Source organism: Eurytemora carolleeae, unplaced genomic scaffold, assembly GCF_000591075.1.
Source record: "Eurytemora carolleeae unplaced genomic scaffold, Eaff_2.0 scaffold525, whole genome shotgun sequence".
In the NCBI taxonomy this organism is placed as follows: Eukaryota; Metazoa; Arthropoda; class Copepoda; order Calanoida; family Temoridae; genus Eurytemora; species Eurytemora carolleeae.
Window position 1 is genome coordinate 71,764 of NW_019396459.1, and position 21,035 is coordinate 92,798.

Genomic DNA, 21,035 nt, shown 5'->3' on the forward strand with positions numbered 1-21,035 from the left:
TAGAAAATTAAACTGAAATATCAAGGGTTTACACATGATTCAGGATGCAAAGATTTAGGGATATATAAGAACATTAGAGTTTGAGTCTAGTAATCTTTTTAAAGGGACTGAAGTTTGAGTAAAACTCCATTTTTAGAGTGGCATGTCCCATTCCCAACGGTACCAGAATCTTTGTCTGATCCGGTATGAAGTAGATAATGAAATCCATGTTTGTAATTTTGAAAACTAAGCACTTTTTATTTTTGTTTCTGACTTGCGCATTTCTAAAAAATCATGTTTATCTTTCACATTATTGATCAGATAAAGGCTGTGCATCGGGCAAACACCTTTTTAAATAGAGGTCATTTTAAATTACAAAAGATGTTAACCATCTTTTCTCTCCTGTCCTATCCTACGGAACTTGTATTGTATTCAGGACATTTTCTTGGTTGGTTTGTTTTGAAAGAATAGATTACTATACAGACATTGTGTTTTCCTAATTTATTCATGCATAACAGAATATATCATATATATATCATAAATATATATCCTAGAAATATATCATCTTTTGCCTACTTCATCCTTCAACCTACTTCTTCCTGTAATTTATTAAAACCTGAAATACAATTTTGATATAATTTCAGGCACCCTAGCTAGGGCTATTGATGGGTAGCAAAAGGATTAAAAAAAAGTAATTTCTGGGCCATGATGCCAGATTTAAAAACATTGGCGCATTTAAAATAAAATGTTATTATTGAGGAAAAAACAAAAAGTAAAAATAATTTATCTTTTCATTAATTTTTCTAAAAATCGGTACTTTATTCACTACAGGGTTACTCAGAAAGAATAACACTTTAATGCCAATTAAAAAAAAACAATCTTTTAAATTAAACGTTTTTTATTCTTTTAACATTTTTTTATTAATAAGATTTTTAGAAACTTTTTTAAAACCATTGAAAAATTCCGGAACTTCTGAGATTTTAAAGTCTAATTGAGGTTTCTAAGCCAATAACAGGAAATTAAAAAAGATGTTTCTGAGAAATAATTGAATATTTGTTTAAAAACAGAAAATTGTTGTTGATATTTATTTATTCTCAGCTTAATAGAAATAATCTCATTCAGTAAGAGTGTGACAGTTTTTCAAATTTTACATTTGCCGGCTCAGTTCATTCAGAAAAAGCCTGTCAACATGAATAATAAAGAAGAAACATTTTCAGGGACTATTTGTTGAATTTTCTGTATATTTAGATTGGAACACAAATGCATGACTTAAATTTCCGTTGGTCTGAAGGCTCATAACACTCATTTTTTGGTACTCTTTGCCTTTCATGACGCAAAACAAACTTTACGCAGATGCAACTTGACTCCAATTTTGAAATAATGAAAAGGTAATTTGTAAAAATTTCTGAACAGGCCTGGTTACCAAGCCGCATGGTTACGAAATCTACCAACACTGTTACGACTGTTACGCTGATAATTGACCTAAAGTTACGCTTCTTTACTAAAATATGGTTATACTTTTTACCATTTTACAAACCTATAGTTACGCAATTTACCGACTTAGTTACGCCTAAAATACCGTCTTATAGTGACCTATTTTTACACTTTTAACCGACCTATTTTTCTTAGTTTACCGACCATAGCTACGCTGGTTTTAAACCTATAACGGAACAAACTATGTCTTTCTACTCAATCCGAAAACTTTCTTTTAAAACTTCTAAAACCTATTTAACCCTTGAGATGAAAATAGATAAAAACATAACAGATTTGCTCATCTCGCTCATCACCTCCTTCCTTCAACCCATCCTTTCGCCTCTTCCTACACATTGTTCTCTTACATACAGGGTTACTCACAACGGATGAAACTGTAAAGACGACCTAAAACTCATATTTACCGACCTAGTTTACTATTTACTGACCTAGTTTACGATTTACCGATCTAGTTTACTATTTACCGACCTAGTTTACTATTTACCTGGTTATCCTGGTTACCTAGTTACAGTTAATCAATTAACCAATTAATCAATTAACTAATTAATCAATTAACTAATTAATCAATTAACTAATTAATCAATTAACCAATTAATAAATGAACTAATTTATCAATTTACCAATTAATAAATTAACCAATTAATAAATTAACCAATTAATAAATTAGCCAATTAATAAATTAACCAATTAATAAATGAACCAATTTATCAATTAACCAATTAATAAATTAACCAATTTATAAATTAACCAATTAATAAATTAACCAATTAATAAATTAACCTATTAATAAATTAACCAATTTATAAATTAACCAATTAACAAATTAACAAATTAATTAATTAACCAATTAACCAATTTATCAATTAAGATATAAATCATTTAATCAATTAACCCATTAATCAATTAACCAATTAATCAATTAACATATTAATAATTTAATCAATTAACCAATTAATCAATTAACATATAAATCATTTAATCAATTAACCAATTAATCAATTAACATATTAATCATTTAATTAATTAACCAATTAATCAATTAATCACTTATATATGATGGTTCTGGGTTCCATTAGGAAGAGACGACGGGGGATAATTAATATACGCATTAATAGTTCACCACACTTCTAATATATTTAATTACTAGGCTTTCAGCCTCTTCCAAAGTAATAATATATATATATATATATATACTTTGCTTGTCTGTCTGCTTGTTTGTAACGGAAAAACGTCAAAACGGTTAAACTAGACTTGAACAAAATATACCGTAAAGAAAATTTGATTTTTAAAAATCCCCGAAAGAAAATCTATGAAAGAGTAACGTTAAAAGATCAAATCGAAGACGGGCGCAAAGCGCTCTGGAATCCTTGTAGTTATAAATATTGGTTTTATGTCTAAATATTTTTTGAACATTCTAAAATTAAAAAATTCAAAGGTTTTCTGTTAAAATTATTGGATTAACAACGTTGGACCTACATGTATGTCAGAAGGCTTAAAGGGACTGTAAGCGTAATTTTAAGTGATCCTCCCTGTAAAAATGACAATACCTGATTCACAACGGCATACCTTCAAATCTTAATTTGATCAATAATGTGAAACATTTTGCCGTTTTTCAATGATAATTCCTAAAAGTTTTTCTTAAGTTAAAATGCGCGCACTTTATTTTTGTATTTTTTAAGGTAAAAGTTGGCTTTCTCATTTATTTTTGATCAAAGCTTATAAGGGTACTGTTCTAAATCGGGCAATTCTATCTTTGCATGAAGAGTCAACTGAAATTACGCTTACAGTCTCTTTAATGGGATATTCTTCCAAGGCTTCACTTCCAGGAACCAAACTTGTATATTATTGACTATTATATTTTGATATTATTTAATCAAATTAAGTCTGAACTAAAGGATGTTTACAAAATTCAAACAAATATTTGTTATAAAAATTATAATTATCAGAATGATTGAAATTATGAAAAACCTACGCTAATTATCTCTTACATCAATGCAAATGATTTTCAGAGTTTATGTACAAATTATCAAAATAAAATTAATTTTGAAAAACTATATTTGTGTTGAACACTGCACCTTGCGCTTCCATAAATCAAATTATGCAAGAAGAAAGAATAAATTATTTATGTAAAAAATTTGAAGGTTTTAATACTTTCATTTGTTCCTAGCTTTTTTCCTTTGTGTTTTGTTAACAAAATATAATTAACAGTTTAACAGTTGTTCCATCCCACCTAGNACATATATGTTAAAAAAATGAAGTTTATTGTGCTATTTGCCGTTATTGTTCAAGGTAAACAACCCAGAGTCCAAATTTAATGAATTTGAGCCTCGTCTCAAATTTCCCCCAAACCGGTTTCAACTGAGCGCCGGTTTAAATCTTGAAACATTAAATATGATTTTAAGTGGAAACAACCATATTTGAGCCAGGCTCAAATTCTTTAAATTTGGCCTCTTATTACAAAATTCGTCAATTCAAAAAGTGACATGTATGATTCACAAAAGTACCCCTTTTCTATAAACATTTGTCTGAGATATAAATGATGGAGATAATCCTCTTTTTCTACCTAAAAACAGAAAACTTATTTGTTGAAACAATTGGAAGGTAAATCACAGCTTGTTTTGAAAGTATGTACAGTGAGAGCAAAAAACTCTGGAATATGAAGACGACTTTTAGACTCAACTTATGAATTTTTATAGTTCAAAAATCAAGAGACAGAGCTATTGTGCCTTGTAAACAGACCCATTTTGCGTGATAAGTGATTTAACAAGTTACTACATAGTAAAACATCACACATCAAATACACCTAATCATTATCGTCTTTTTATTCTATAGTTTTCTGGTTCTCACTGTTGAACCTTTCTCATTGTTATTACATAAAGGTTTAAATGGTAAAGTTGTGAATCTGACCTGTGAGGCAGTAACAGTCTCTTTAATATAGGATTGAATTGTCTGCTGAGTGCTGAAGGAAGGAATACATATAACGATATGGAGATCAGTGATGATCAATATGATGATTACGATTATACAAATGATGATTATGATGACGATTATGATGATGATGATGATGATGATGATGATGGCGGCGTGATTAGAACCATCCAGGAGTACGAAGGTGTAGAGAAGATGAAACGATCACTGCAAGAGACAAAACCCAATACAGTTGCTAAGTAAGTTGCATCAATACGAAATATTCGATCATGATAGATGATAACTAGTACAGCAATAGCTAGACTTCTATTCGATCATGATAGATGATAACTAGTACAGCACTAGCTAGACTTCTATTCGATCATGATAGATGATAACTAGTACAGCACTAGCTAGACTTCTATTCGATCATGATAGATGATAACTAGTACAGCACTAGCTAGACTTCTATTCGATCATGATAGATGATAACTAGTACAGCACTAGCTAGACTTAAAGACCGTAAAGCAGGTAAATGGTTGATGTTTTTTTTCTGAACATAGTAACTGAGTTCTTGCCACAAAATCTTTCAAACCTGAAATAAGAATTGATGTTTTAAACTCACAGGGTTACCAACCAAGGATGAGACTTCAGAGACGACTGTACCGATTTTTATTGAACTGAGTAAAGGTTAAATCGTCTTATTAGTTTCAAGTCGTCTTTTTAGTCTCATCTCAAACCTGTATACTATCTTTTCTATTTAACAGAATTCATATTTTGAAATATCAAAGGTCTAAAACATCGGATTGCAAAGATATATGGATTACAAAATTAACAGTTACTTTAATTAAGAAAGAAGAAAGCTGGGAAAAGATCAAAAACCAGAAAGATTACGAAGAAGAAGGGGAAAAAGAGGATTAAAAAAAGAAAGCAGCAAAGGAACAGACAAGTTTCAGCCACTGAACCTCCTGTAGAGGAGAGAACCTCTGGACCCTTCGGATATCTCTACCCAGAAGATGTAGATGTAAGTGGAAATCATATATCTATCTATCTATTTGTCTATCTATCTATCTAACTATCTATCTATCTATCTATCTATCTACCTATCTACCTATCTATCTATCTATCGATCGATCTATCTATTTATCTATATATCTATCTATCTATCCCAAAATGTACTTGCCAGTCGGCTCGCCACACGTACGTGGATGCTAGAGCGTCGGGAAAACCACAGGTCGCGGGGTGCAATTTAAACTATCTATTTATCTATCCATCCATATATCTATCTGTCTTTCTTTCTATCTATCGAACTATATATTTATCTATCTATCTGTAATAATTATAGTACTAACCGCATATTTGTAAACCTGAACGTTCGTTAATTTCTGAGAAAACCTATTGGTTCTTATCATTATAACGTGTACTCAACGTGTACTACGATTTAGTTTAATTACGTTCATTAATTTAACATGTACCATAAAATTCAAAATATAGTGAGTTTGCTTTATTACGTTAGAAACGTATTAATTCTCGTGTAGAGAAGCAAATAGTAAGCTCGAGCTGTATCTGTGCGATAAATATTAAGAAGTACAGAGAGTGTTGTGTCTAGATTGATACTTACTTGAGAATACAGAGAGTGCTGTATCTGGATTGATACTTACTTAAACATAAAGAGAGTTGTATAAGGATTGATACCAACTTGAGAATACAGAGAGTGTTGTATCTGGATTGATACTTACTTGAACATAAAGAGAGTTGTATCAAGATTGATACCAACTTGAGAATACAGAGAGTGTTGTATCTGGGTTGATACTTACTTGAACTGCATAAAAGAGAGTTGTACTAGGATTGATACCAACTTGAGAATACAGAGTGTGTTGTATCTGGATTGACACTTACTTGAGCATTAAGAGAGTTGTATCAGGATTGATACCAACTTGAGAATACAGAGTGTGTTGTATCTGCATTGATACTTACTTTATCATAAAGAGAGTTGTATCAGGATTGATACTAACTGGAGAATACAGAGAGTGTTGTATCTGGATTGATACTTACTTAAGCATAAAGAGAGTTGTATCAGGATTGATACCAACTTGAGAATACAGAGAGTGTTGTATCTGGATTGATACTTGCTTGACGAATACAGAAGGTTATACCTGGATTGACGCTGACTTAAGAGAACTTTACGGAGTAAGGCATTTGTTACACATCTATCTATCTATCTATCTATCTATCTATCTATCTATCTATCTATCTATCGATCTATCTATCTATCTATCTATCTATCTATCTATCTATCTATCTATCTATCTATCTATCTATCTATCTATCTATATATATATCTATCTATCTATCTATCTATCTATCTATCTATCTATCTATCTATCTATCTATCTATCTATCTATCTATCTATATATCTATATATATATCTATATATCTATCAATCTATCTATCTATCTGTCTATCTATCTATTTATTTATCTATTTATGTACTGTACAGTGGACTGTAAGAGAGTATAGATGTGGTAACTGTGAAGACACCTTGATTATCTATGACCCCTGGTATGCCCCTCCTCCAACTATCTATCTACCTATGTAAGTAACTATCTATCTATCTACCTATGTAAGTAACTATCTATCTATCTACCTTTGTAAGTAACTATCTATCATCTACCTATGTAAGTAACTATCTATGTATCTACCTATGTAAGTAACTATATCTCTATCTATCTACCTATGTAAGTAACTACAGGGTGAGTTTAAAAAAAGTGTGATTTGCGGCGCCTGGTGCAAGATTGTACCTTTTTTGAGCAACTCTCCTGTATGGTGTTTTTTCAATATTTTTTGAAAATTTGTAATTTTTTTTGGTACTCCAATGGTCCAAAAGAAAGTCCGCGAACTTTTTTTCTCTCAAAATCAAAAGTTCAGAAAAGCAAAAATGTGGAAATAAATTATGTCTATCGAAATCTACAAGTTTTTAAAAATTGAATCAAAGAATAACAGAAGATTTGCAATATTGTAATGAGAAAATTCGCAATTTTTAGTTCTGGTCTAATCTTTAAGGAAAAGTTATTTAAATTCCTTTCTTCTTAGTATATTCTAAAGTATTAAATATACGCTGTTTAGTTGAAACCTTAAGAACCAGTGAAAAACAATTTTTTCGTAAAAATTAGGCTAGAACTAATTACTATTTTGCAAATTTTCTGAGATTCTGTGATTCAATCTTGTTAAAATTGTAGTTTTCGATAGAAAAAATTTATTTGCACATTTTTGTTTTTCTGATTTTTTGATTTAAGAGAAAAAAATGTTCGCGGATTTTTTTTGGGGTCATTGAATTTTTCTACAAATCTTTGAATTTTTTTCTTTCTCTACTTTTAAATTTAATGCTTCCTTGGGAATATTATTTAAACTTTGTTAAGCTTAGGAATTAAGTTTATAAATTTAGAAAAATTAGTATTACAGAAATAAATAATATATAAAATATAATATAATACAATACTCAATTTATTATTCAATCAAAACAACAGATACATCTTCATACACAATGTTTCATGGACAAATTGTCATGGACCAATCTTCAGTGAGGTCTGTATTTATATAATATATAATTTTTCTATAAATTCTGTTAGAACAGTAAAGTCAAAATTTTAAAACACAAATGGTTAAAATTATCAGGTTTAAAAGATATATGGATATTAAAACGATAGTTTAATGCGAGAAATCAGTTCCTTTCTTCAAAAGCTTTCCCATTCTTCAATTTGTAAAATGTTTGAAACTTACCTTACTAATCCTATAATATTACAGCATGAAAATTGACTGTTCATACGTTTACCATGCCTATAAGGCGCTACTCGCGGCACCCCCTTTCCTATTAACAATTCTAGCTTCCAATTGTTCCCTGGGGTCATGTTGGTTGCCATACAAAGTTTGGGCCCGATCAATTCAGCCGTTTCAACGTTTAACGGATACAAACTAACATTAACCCAAGCAAAGTATATATACAAGGTGTCCCTGGAAAAAAGTTATGCTTTTTAACATACTAAACATTTTTTTGTTAGAGAAAACAAGTTTAGTAGGTACGGTACAATCCCCGTAAATGGGGGGGGGGGGCGGTGGTCAATGAAACATGTTTCTCTAAAATGTCATTTTAACCTTCAAAGTTAGGTATAATACCTACTATTTATACCTACTATAGGAGCACTTTTTAATACAATACAACAATGGTTATTAGGCTGAAAAGCATGAACACGCTTTTTTTCAGAGACACCCTGTATAATTAATAAACTTTGTGGGCTCTTCGCAACCGATTTCTGTAAATAATTTTAGCTTTTAAATGTTGCTCTGAAAGTCGAGGTTTCAGTTTTAAACATTTTCAAATTGTGGCGGATTTATCTATTCGATTTATCTATTCGATTTATCTATTCGATTTATCTATTCGATTTATCTATTCGATTTATCTATTCGATTTATCTATTCGATTTTTCCAAGATTTTTTCTTTCAATTTTGAATAATTTTAGCATAAACTTTTAAAAGATTTATTTAATTATTTTTTTTTCAGATTTTGTACTTCCAACCTAAGTTTGTACAATTCCTGGGCGGAGAAATATTTAAGTTATGGACCTAATCTGACTTTTATATTTATACCTGGATCCTTGAACTGCACTAACCAGCTGGCAGCTAAGCAGGTCAACTTCAAACAGTTCAGGTAATTAAAAACTTGACATTTTTTTATAACAAATTATTTCACAAACTTATCAGCTTTTGGCGTGTACCGCATTATATTTGCAGTACTCTGGCCGAAGAAATAGTATGATTTAGATGAGAGTGTTACAAATACATTTTATACTTTTAAACATTGTTTTCGGCGTTCTTAAACAAAATTAAAAAGGGGTACTTGTAGAGGCATTATCATATTATTTTCCATAGAAGCAAAAATTATCAAATATCTGAATATTTTTTAAAAGACATTTGACATAAATGAACTGAGTTTTGTCTCAAACTCTAATTTTCTAATCCCACATTTTTGCAACCTGAAGGTGTAAACTTTTGATATTTCAAACTTAGATTATATATATAATAAAGATCATCGCTCTATTATCTTTGTTATCTATATTTTTGAAATCCCACGCCGGGTACTTCACCTAGTTTGATCTTAAAGAATTCATGGTTTAAATAACAAAATTCTTCGACATTGGGCTGCACAGATAAATAGATTAGAAAATTTCAATTTGTGGAAAAGACTTAATTCCTTTTTTCTGATAAAATATGAAGAAAATTTGTGCTAAATCCTTTGATTTTTCGCGAACACTCCCTTTAATTTCCTTCAAATGAGATATGATTAGTGTTGAGCTGTCCCAGAACACTAGTGATGATGCTGGGGAGAAACAAACATTTTTCAATTGTGGGGCGGAGGTAAGATAAAATATAGAATATATAGATTCAAAATTTCAATTTGTGGCAAAGACTCAATTCTTCTTTACTGATACAGAAATCAATGGAAAAAATCTAGAAAAGAAAGAAAATTTGTTTAGGATTTTTGGCAAGAGATATTATTGTTAAAGTTTTCCTCCGAATTACAGCTGAACACCAATACATTTACAGTCCTAAAAAACGTGCATTTTTGTTTCCTCATAAAATGCAGTCAATATTTTATCGCTTTGAGCAGCAATAAATCCAGTTAATGTATATCTTTTGGTGACATTCAATGTAAAAAGCTGATGTTAATATGGACCTACGTAAATAAATTTTAGATTTGCAAGATTCAATTAAAATTGGTTTTTATACAGGAATGAGAATACATTGGCGTTAGCCAATAATAACGGAGCTTTCGATAGGTTCGATAGGTTCGATAGGTTCGATAGGTTCAATAGGTTCGATAGGTTCGATATGTTCGATAGGTTCGATAGTTTTGATAGGTTCGATAGGTTCGATAGGTTTGATAGGTTTGATTGGTTCGATAGGTTCCATAGGTTCGATAGGTTCGAAAGGTTAGATAGGTTCGATAGGTTCGATAGGTTCCATAGGTTCCATAGGTTCGATAGGTTCGATAGGTTCCATAGGTTAGATAGGTTCGATAGGTTCCATAGGTTCGATAGGGTTGATAGGTTCCATAGGTTCGATAGGTTCCATAGGTTCGATAGGTTCGATAGGTTTGATAGGTTCGATAGGTTCGATAGGTTCCATAGGTTCGATAGGATCGAAAGGTTAGATAGGTTAGATAGGTTAGATATGTTAGGTAGGTTCAATATGTTCGATAGGTTCAATAGGTTCAATAGGTTCGATAGGTTCGACAGGTTCGATAGGTTAGATAATTTGTTGGTTTCAATAAAACATGTAATCAGTTAAATAAGATCTATAACCCATTTAACTGAAATTTTTTTTTCAAAAATAGATTGAGCAAGATGAAACAGATTACAACTGCGGAGAAGAGGCTCCAGAGTATTCTGTTTTTCCTACCAATCACAGCTGTTTCTGGCATATTTATGTAAGTTTACCTAATCACAGCTGTTTCTCGCATATTTATGTAAGTTTACCTAATCTTAGCTATTTCTGGCATATTTATTTAAGTTTACCTAATCTCAGCTGTTTCTGGCATATTTATGTAAGTTTACTTAATATCAGCTGTTTCTGGCATATTTATATAAGTTTACCTAATCTCAGCTTTTTCTGGCATATTTATGTAAGTTTACCTAATCTCAGCCGTTTCTCACATATTTATGTATTCATTTCATTCAAACCAATGACAGCTGTTTCTGGCATTTCTATGTAATTTTTAAACTAATTATATCTGTGTCTGGCATATTTATGTAAGTTCCACCAATTACTGCTGTTTCTAGCATATTTATGAAGTTTAGCCAATCACAGCGCTGTTTCTGGCATTTCTATGAAAGTTTAGCTGTGTCTGGCATATTTATGTAAGTTCCGCCAATTACAGCTGTTTTTGGCATATTTTTGTAAGTTTAAGCAATCTCAGCTGTTTCTGGCATATTTATGTAAGTTTCACCAATTACAGCTGTTTCTGGCATTTCTATGTAAGTTTAACCAATTATAGCTGTTTCTGGCATATTTTCTAATATAAGGCGTATGAACACTGGAGACGACAAATTGTATTCAAAGACTGGGATTTACCCTCATGCCCTGATGGGTCTACAAAGGTAGGATTTTATTCCAAAATAAAAGCATAATAAATAAATAGAATTACAAATCCGTACGGAATTATAATTACTTAACACAAACGATAATTTTTAATCTGATATCGTAACCCTTTAACATTTTAAACTTTAAACTCTGCTATAGTTTTAGTTGTTAAAATTAGAAATATTAATGATTACGTTGCAAAGTTATAAGAATTTTAAATTTAGAGTTTGTGGTCAGTGCTTTGTTTGTTTTTTAACCCTATCCCTGCTGGGTACTTGAAAACCAGAATACGCTGGGGGGGGGGGTCAATTTGACACCACCCCCACCCTCTAAATACCATGTTTGATTTCCAAAAATTATAAATGATACATTATTGAAAAGCTCTTATGCTCTACTTTCCGAATCTGCAAAAAATTGGAAATTTGCAAAAGTTAAAAAAATTTTGCAAAATCTATTTTTTCCTAGTAAAAATGTTTGCAAAAGAAAAAATGTGCAAAAAGTGATCAGATATACATTTTTGAAAAAGCCCTTTACCATGCCATTTCAATATGCAAAAAAATGCAAAATTTTAAATAACCTGATGTAAATTAAGAAATGCAAATTTATTTGTGGAAAAAAATGGATATGTAGGAAAATTAAGAAAATTTCAACAGTCTCAGTTTGCTCTGTTTCTTCAATTTTTTATTCGATTTCTCTTTGCAACCCAATGACGAATGTTGAAAAATAAAAATTTTTACACTCTAAGTTTTGAATTCAAAATTTGGAGGTAAAAGATAGGTGGACAGATTTGTCGCTTATTTGGCAGCCATCCGACTTTTGTCGCCGAAAAAACTATTTTTATTTCGAAATTTTGAGTGCAGAATTTGTAAACTATTCAGATTTTTAACTTTACAGTAACTTTTGAGAATGCAAAAACCTCCAAAAAGATTTAAAACGCACCAAGTAAAAGCCCATCACTAAAACTTGGTACCTAAAACATTAGTAAAATAACTAAACAGTCCCTTTAATAAATATTTGATTTAACAGGGAGATTGCTGCAAGCAGGGTCCACATCTTCTAATATCACAGACAGGATATGCAAAGAAACTTGAAGCGTAAACTTTTTAAAATTATTTAAGAAAAACCGCAAAATTTTGAGGAAAAAGGGAAAACTTTATACGTTTTAAATGCAATGAAAATCTTGATGTTCTATTTCTACAAAGTTTTATTTTGACAAAACAGTCATCTCTGGCTCAATCTAAAATATATTGGTGGGATTTTTATTTAATTTACAAAAATGGTTATCCGTCCCCTAAAGCAATTAAAATACCGAAATAAGGGGGTTTAACTTGCTAAAAATAATCCTTGTGTGTAGCATTGAAATATCCCATTCTTACAATTTATACATTAGCTCACTGTGCACTTAGAGCAATATCCCATTCTTACATTTTATACATTAGCTCACTGTGCACTTAGAGCAATATCCCATTCTTACAATTTATACATTAGCTCACTGTGCACTTAGAGCAATATCCCATTCTTACAATTTATACATTAGCTCACTGTGCACTTAGAGCAATATCAGGTTTGTCAGTTTGTCAATTTAGTTCTGTCTATTCATGCGAGCGGGGGAAGGCAGGCGGCCATGAGCCACCACTATTTCCCCTTCCGGGCAAAACTACTTTTTTAAATGGTATATTTAGGGCCTTTAAAGTCTGATTTTAAAAAATCCAGCCGCGTCACTCAAAAAAGCACAACTCAAACCATTTTTTCAACTCTACTTATGATTAATATCATGTGTGTTGAATTCTTAAACTGTTTTACAATGAAATTTTTGACAATTAATATTTGTGTGTTTAATTTTTAAACTGTTTTACAATGAAATTTTTGACAAATTTGACTGAGTATTGCACCTTGAAGTATCACAAAGTTGGTTAATGAGTGATTTTAAGATGGCTTTAGTATAATGAGTCAGTAATTGAATAATCATTAGACTTTGTGATATTTCAAGATGCAATACTCAGTCAAATTTGTCAAAAATTTCATTGTAAAACAGTTTAAGAATTAAACACACAAATATTAATCTTAAGTAGAATTGAAAAATGGTTTGAGTTGTGCTTTTTTGAGGACGCGGCTGGATTTTTTAAAATCAGACTTTAAAGGCCCTAAATATACCATTTAAAAAAGTAGTTTTGCCCGGAAGAGTCAAATGTGGTGGTACGGAAGGGGAAATAGTGGTGGCTCATGGCTGCCGGAAGAGAAAAAAGCTAATATGTGGAACGGAAGGGGAAATAGTGGCCGGTGGCTTTTGGCCGTCTGCCTTCCCCAGCTCTTCATGCATATACACAACAAGGCTTAAAAAGGGTTCCACACGGATTTATAATTGACATAACTAAAATGGCAAGCCATCAAACTGGAAATTGGTGTTAGTATAAATTACATACACTTGTAATTTTGAGTGAATCTTCACCAGGGAGCGGAAACGTCATGTGTGTGTGTCTGTACCAAAAGAGTGCGTGTAAAGTTTACCGAACCGAAGGTGTGTACTGTACTGTAGGTATATACAGTACGTAAGAATCTCGGTATTTGTACAGTCTAGGAGAGTACATTTGTTTGTTGTTAATTGTTTACTTAAAAATAAGTTTAATATACATGTAATATATTATTTACATATTTAAGTCAACACTGTAAGCCAAATTTTCATGCAAAGAATATAATTCGATTAAAGTTTACAATAAGCTACTCGTTATTCAAGCTTAATTATAACTGACAACATTGTTCTGCAATTTCTTTGACTGTAGTCATGTTGTGTGTCTGTATCAAAAGAGTGTGTGTAAGGTTTACCGAACTTGTCAGCAAAGCAGTGCGACTGGCTTTCTCATGCCAGACCAGCGCCATTTCCTTTTCTTTATTCCTATTCCCTGATCTTCATTAATTCATGTGCAATGTGCATGTGCGATTCACAATGGTACCCTTTTAACCTTATTCTGAATACATCCTTGGTAATTTGTTAATTTCCTTCTGTGGTTACTATATAGAATTAATGTATGCAGCTCTATACGATTGAAAGTGATGGCTGTTTTAATAATTGATATTTACACATCTTTTTGTTGTAATTTTTGCACGCGGGATAGTAGAGAAAAAATAGAAATTGTCAGAAGAAAACATTTTTCCAGAAAAACTACAATATGTTCCCCATTGCTTCTCTTTTTGCGTTTTACAGAGTACCGTTGTAAACTAGGTTGTATGTTAAGGTTCGTTACTCTCGATGCTCTATAATGGCCGGAAAATGTCGTCTCCTAAGATAGATAGATAAAAATCTCATATGACGTCACTGATAAATGATAATAGAGGTGAGAGTGACGTCATATGAGGTTTGTATTTATCTATCCAAGGAGATGACATTTTCCGTACATTGGAGCGCAACCTTGGTTGTAAATCATGCATGTTAAACTCTTTAAATTGGAGAATTACTTGAAACTACGTTCAGAGTCTTTTTTAAAAATTCTTTTTTTTCAGGTATTGTGGGCAAACTGCGCCTAAGTTTGAGAATACTGTTTTTGATCTTGGTAGAGCCCGTTGGTTGATCATTTTTAACAATACGCTTCACAAGGAGAGGGGCATAATAATCTTTAATGAAGACATTAAACTTTGGCTTTACAATTCAGTAAAAAATCTGATCACAAATTTTTACAACTCTATGTTTCGGCTTGACACAATTTAGTAAAAGTTATAATACAAAGAAAATTAGTTGTAAACTCAAATTTTCTAATCCTTATATCTTTGCAACCTTATGGCGTTCACCTTCAATACTTCAAGCATTGATTTTGTGATCTGAAATACTTAACGTGTACGACATTGGGTTGTAAAGATATAGAGATTTCTTCAGCCTTATATTAGACAAAAATAGCACAACTAATTTGGACAGTAAGTTAAGATGCGAAGTTGGTGATTAGATCAAAATAATGTTACCAATTTTGGTACCGACCAATTTGCTAAAATTTCTGAACGATCCCTTTGAAAAACACTTTTAACTTTCCCTCCCTGGTGACACTATGCCGATAGAAGTTGTGATCTCTAAAAATGATAAAAGTTTTGAAATATGATAAAAGATATATATTAACTTTGGCTCCAGGACCAGATTGGAAAAAGCAATTCCAAACTTGCTTTCCAGGCTAGAAGCATAGGATATAGAAGTAAGAATGAAAAATTATTTGAAAAATTTAGAATTCTAAATATTCTCATAAAAACTGTACTGCAGCCTGCAGGGTTCGTTGTACAGGGTACACATTATAAAACAATGCTAAAATACGTAAAAGATACAACCTAATACAACATTACACAACACTGTTAAAAATACACTACATCGTACAAAATTGTAAAAATAGTGAAAGAAATATACAAAATTGTATAGGATTGTACAGGATTGATCAGCTTAACATTGTACAACTGCACTTTAAAACATTGAAAACGATGAAAAAAAAATATACAATATTGTAAAAAATTGTTACGATATAATACGATATTGTAAAAATTTTACAAAATTGTACAACATTGTACAGAATTGTACAACATTGTACAAAATTGTACAACATTGTACGTTGTACAAACATCTTACATTTCGTTTTCTAACATCAAAATATCAAGAAAATTATGAATTATCTTTCAACTACATATTTTCTTCTATTAAATATATTTATATTGTAGGAACTGCCTCGTATGATCAGAAGTTCTACGGGAAAAAATGTTGTAAGTTTTTTATATATATCACGTAATCTACGTAATCTACTTAGAATTATCCATTTTTCCAACTGTCTTGGATAGGTAAATGTATTTAAATATATTAGAATCTAGCAAAAATATTGAAAAACTTTATTTTAATCTCTAAAATATATAAATTTTAAGATAAAATATTTATGAAAAGCAACAAAATTTACGAGTAAAAAATGTTTACACGTATTAAAAGCTGCTTTGAAGAAAAAAATGGTTTATTTATATACCTTATGTATAAAAAATAGATTTTAACACTTTCATGTTATCAATTTCTTGAGACAAATTTGTTCGTGATGCTCCCAGATTAATCCTGCGGGGTTTTGAGAAATTGTCTCCATTTTCTTTTCATTTTCTTTTTCCTTTTCTCTTTTATTTTATGTTCTAAGAAATTGGATATTTTTAGAATTTCTTTGATTAAGGTCTTTACTCTTTAACTATTATTTACTTAACCTTTAGAGCGCTTCGTACCCATCTTTAAAAGAAATTGGTTTTCACTCTTTGCCACAAGCTCTGATTTTCCAACCTCTATATCTTTGCAATCCAGTATGAATGAATATTATTGAATGTATTTTCTAGCTGTCTGGATCTCTGTGGGTTGGGACCACCACTGATCCATGAAGAAATTAATTTCAAATCAAATCATATATATTTATATATATATTTGTCTCAAGCATTTAGGACATAGCATAATATACGGACAATAGGATAGTATATAGGATAGCATAATATACGGACTACTGCTTGATCTCAGGATACCTATACCTATATACCTATAAACTATTGTATATGTAAAACAATTAGATTTTAATTATTTTAGTATGTGGGTTAAGAAACACTAACAGACCTGTAAAAGATCCTCTTGAAAAATCAGGTTAAACATTTTGTATTTAATAATAACTGGGGCGGATACAGGATTTAAGTAAGGGGGGGGTGCTAGATTTATTTCGGAACCAAAAAAATCCAGAATTAGGAACCAAGAGACGCGCCGCAAACGAAGATATTGCTTGATAAACTATTCTGAAATCTCACGGGGGGGTGCAAAGGTCCTGCCCCCCCATGTATCCGCCCCTGAATAATGATAACAAGACTGAAAACTTCTTTATAGTGAAACTATTTCATTTGAAAAATATCTTTCAACCTCGCGTTTTTTTCTTTCATTTTTTATAATTTATACGATTTTCACGTTTAGAATTAATTTAGGATATTTTTAGATTACCCATTTTGAACTTTTTCCCTTTAGATCAGTGATTTTTCTACACAAAAAAACTAATGAATTTAAAAATTATAAAAAAAGAAAGAAAATATATATCAAAGATAACTTTAGAAATTGGTGCAAGAATAATTTGAGCTTTTTTTTAAAGAAGTGTCCCATAGTTTCACCTTTATTTACAGAGACTGTAGACATAGTTTCAAAAGAATGCAAGTAATATTCATGAGTTTAAATTTAAACATTGATTATTTTCATTGTGGATTTTCTATAAAGTGCCTTGTTTAGTTCTGCTGAAGAAACTATTAAGGAAATTGTTCAGAACAAAACAATATTAAACTAGAAAAACGACGATATCTTCCACGTTATTAATCAGATAAAGGTTTAAAGAGTAGAATTGTAAATCTGGCTCCTCTTAGATTGATCGCAATCAAAACAGTTGTGTTTACATTACGCATGAGCAATAAGGATGTTTCCTTTAAGCTAGGAATACGAGTAATTTGTAAATTGAGTTTTTGTTACAATTTAAAATTTTCTAATTCCTATATCTTTGCAGCTTAAAAGTGTAAACCTATGATTTTTCAAACTTAGATTATTTAATCTGACAGAAATTATAGTTTGAAATATCAAAGGTCTACAAAATCAAGTTGAAGAGATAAAGGGATTAAAAAAATATGAGTTTTTCACAATTTAGATTTAGAACATTCTCTTTCCCAGAGCTGTTCAGAACAGTTTTTATTTAAGTAATTGCACTTATTATTGCACTTAAGGACATTTTTCGAACAAGCAGTAATTTCATTTTCTACAGCAATTTTTGACACGTTTTTAAAATCTTAAGTCTTATCCTTTGTGGGTAACCCTGTATATCGGCCTGTATCCCTGGGTTTATATATAATCTATATTGACAATACTTGATTAGTAGAATAGAGTGGTTTGGTATGGTTTGTTCTATATATACATTATATAGTAATTACCCTACTCTCTACAGAAGGGCATATTTTTTTGGTTGTTCATTAAATATTTATATTTTTTCTGCAAGTAAACGTTTAATGGAAACGAGTTAATAAACAATTAAACATTTAACATTCATTTATCACTTTGTATCTTATGTCAGCCCTTTATCTTATTTCAGCCCTTTATCTTATGTCAGCCCTTTATCTTATTTCAGCCCTTTATCTTATTTCAGACCTTTATCTTATTTCATAGTTTAATTTTGCACAAATTATTAAAAGTAAACTCTGAGAGTATCTAATATCTATACAATTTTAAAGTAAAAAGTCTTAAATAGACATAATACAGTACAGTAGCAGTTTTCTCTTTGAAAATTGATTTTGTGGATTTTACTGAAAATTAAACGATGGTCTTTTAAAATGTTTAAAAAGCAACCAAAAAAATACTTTTTGAAAAGAGAGGAGAACACGATGCCCGTCTCTATACTTCTCTGCTTGCAGGAATAGGAAGGAGAGAAGCAAATCCTTCCTTCTCTCACAACAAAACAATCAGGCCAAACAGAAAAATAAAAAATGAAACTTTAAAACTGGGAAAAAGAAAGCAGATAAAAAAGAAAACCCCGCAAAAATACGCAAAAGTTAACAAAGACCAGAGAAACCCGAAGAGAAAAAATGGAAAAAAAGGAAAATCTTCGCGGAAAAAGAAAAAAGTGAATTCAAAGTCAAAAAATGAAAAAGTTAAGAAAACCGGAAAAATGAGTGTAAAACAAGACACTGCAGCTAGTAAAGGGCCAAACAGCCCTTTCAAATCTATTTGGCCTTGGCTGGTAAGTCAAAACCAACAATAGGTTTGATTACCGAATAGTTACCATTAAAAATAGTTTAAGCGGTCTAGCTTAATCAGAATCTAAGTTAACACATATTTTTCCACCCTCCTGCATCATTATTATTTTTACAGGAACTGAACATTTGCCTGAAACTTTAGTTTTCTAATCCTTATATCTTTGCAACTTTCGGTCCAATAACTATTTGATCTTGCAGAATTCATAATTTGAAAATTCTAAGATCTACAGGGTGTCCCAAGAAACATGTCATTTTTGAAATGCCAGAAGTAGGCGTATTTTTTGATTATTATCCCTAGAATAATACTTCTGAAATTAGGTTGACAAAAAAATTAGAAAATTGTATCAAAAATCAAAGACGACCTTCAAGTCGTCTTGTTAATATCATGTTTCGTTGGACACCCTGTACGTCATCGTATTAAAAATGTGGATTAGAAATTAAGACTTTGAGAAAAAAAGTTCAGTTTTTTCTTCGTCGTTGAAAGATTCTTTAAAATTTAAATTTTAATGTTTAGAAAATAAATGCAGAACATTTTTTTCTTAGGAAATTACAAAAATTTCCAATATTAAAGGCCAATTTTTTATTCTAATACTTAATCTAAGGGAATATCGACTAAATTACTAATTAGACCCTTCTTTAATTTAAAGGGAGAGACCGACTAAGAACATAATTCTCAATAGAAATTTGTGAAAAAATTAATAGTAGAATTCATTATTTCATTATCATCATTATATTAAATTTTCTATTCTTTATAATTGTGTTCGAAGATTTCTTTGAATTCTTCAGATGTCATCTATATTCAACGAAAATTCACGAAAATCTATGTAAAATGTTTGTAAACAATTAATCATGAAGGGAATTATTAAACTAAATAAGATCACTTATTTTAGACAAGAACAGTTAATTTTATTTTATCGACCTGAGTCTAAAACTAAAGAACGAGAAAAGTTTTGACTTAAATTTTAAGTTCATGGTTAAATGCCACTTCTGACTTAATTTAAACCCGAACTTTAACCGTGAGGTTAAATATTTAAACCTGTGGTTAAATATTTAACTCGCCGAAATCGACGAGTTAAAATTAAACACATGGTTAAAATCTTGAAATCCCGCAATCCCTATTTGTCTATCATCATTCAGCGATAAGCGGCGCGCATTCATCTAATTACGATATATTTAAAATTAAAACCCTTGATTTAATAAATTTCACGTTTTAAATTAATTAATGTTTGTACGTAAACCCAAAAGACGGTTGTAACTGGAAATATTTTTTGTTTTCGGTTACGTAAATATTAAAAAGTTAACTAAAACAGCTGATTAGCGATGGTTACGTAATATTCTCCATATAAATCCTTTTCTCTGATTGGGTGAAATTTTTCCCGGGAAATTCAAATTTAAAATTGAGAAAGTTAAATATTTAAGTAGCTACTCATTATTTTGCAGAACTTTTAACCTCGAACTTAAAATTCGCGCATTCTTTAGTTTTAGACTCTGTTCCTAAACAACAATTTAGTTAACAGTAGAATTTTTGTTACATTTTTCGTCCGAGTTGTTAAATAATTGTTTTAAAAAAAGTTTTTTCTGCGGACCGATCCCTTTTAGTGAAATTTTACAAATAAATGTACACTCTTACTTTGAAATTATACACCGTTTAATCGTCTCATTGAATCAAATGAATCCTAACATTTTTCTCTCTAATACTGCACTCTCGGTTCAAATCTGTTACCTAGCCGGTCTCTCCCTTTTAAGAGCCACAGACCATATTCACGA

The 21,035-nt window shown here is 30.7% G+C and overlaps 1 protein-coding gene across 2 annotated transcripts in view; it reads left to right on the forward strand.

The window, feature by feature from the left end:
* Positions 1–3,706: 3,706 nt before the first annotated feature.
* LOC111703668 (uncharacterized) overlaps positions 3,707–21,035 on the forward strand; it is a 29,321-nt gene continuing 11,992 nt past the window's right edge. For both annotated transcript variants that reach the window (XM_023475686.1, XM_023475687.1), the window contains exons 1-14: positions 3,707–3,759; positions 4,409–4,637; positions 5,230–5,401; positions 6,879–6,973; positions 8,938–9,084; positions 9,722–9,791; positions 10,771–10,863; positions 11,459–11,533; positions 12,543–12,610; positions 15,015–15,108; positions 15,631–15,691; positions 16,203–16,244; positions 17,086–17,139; positions 18,927–19,252. In XM_023475686.1, the coding sequence (XP_023331454.1) occupies positions 3,723–3,759; positions 4,409–4,637; positions 5,230–5,401; positions 6,879–6,973; positions 8,938–9,084; positions 9,722–9,791; positions 10,771–10,863; positions 11,459–11,533; positions 12,543–12,610; positions 15,015–15,108; positions 15,631–15,691; positions 16,203–16,244; positions 17,086–17,139; positions 18,927–19,252 (1,563 nt within the window). In that variant the 5' untranslated portion in view covers positions 3,707–3,722. The remainder of the gene's footprint in view (positions 3,760–4,408; positions 4,638–5,229; positions 5,402–6,878; positions 6,974–8,937; positions 9,085–9,721; positions 9,792–10,770; positions 10,864–11,458; positions 11,534–12,542; positions 12,611–15,014; positions 15,109–15,630; positions 15,692–16,202; positions 16,245–17,085; positions 17,140–18,926; positions 19,253–21,035) is intronic.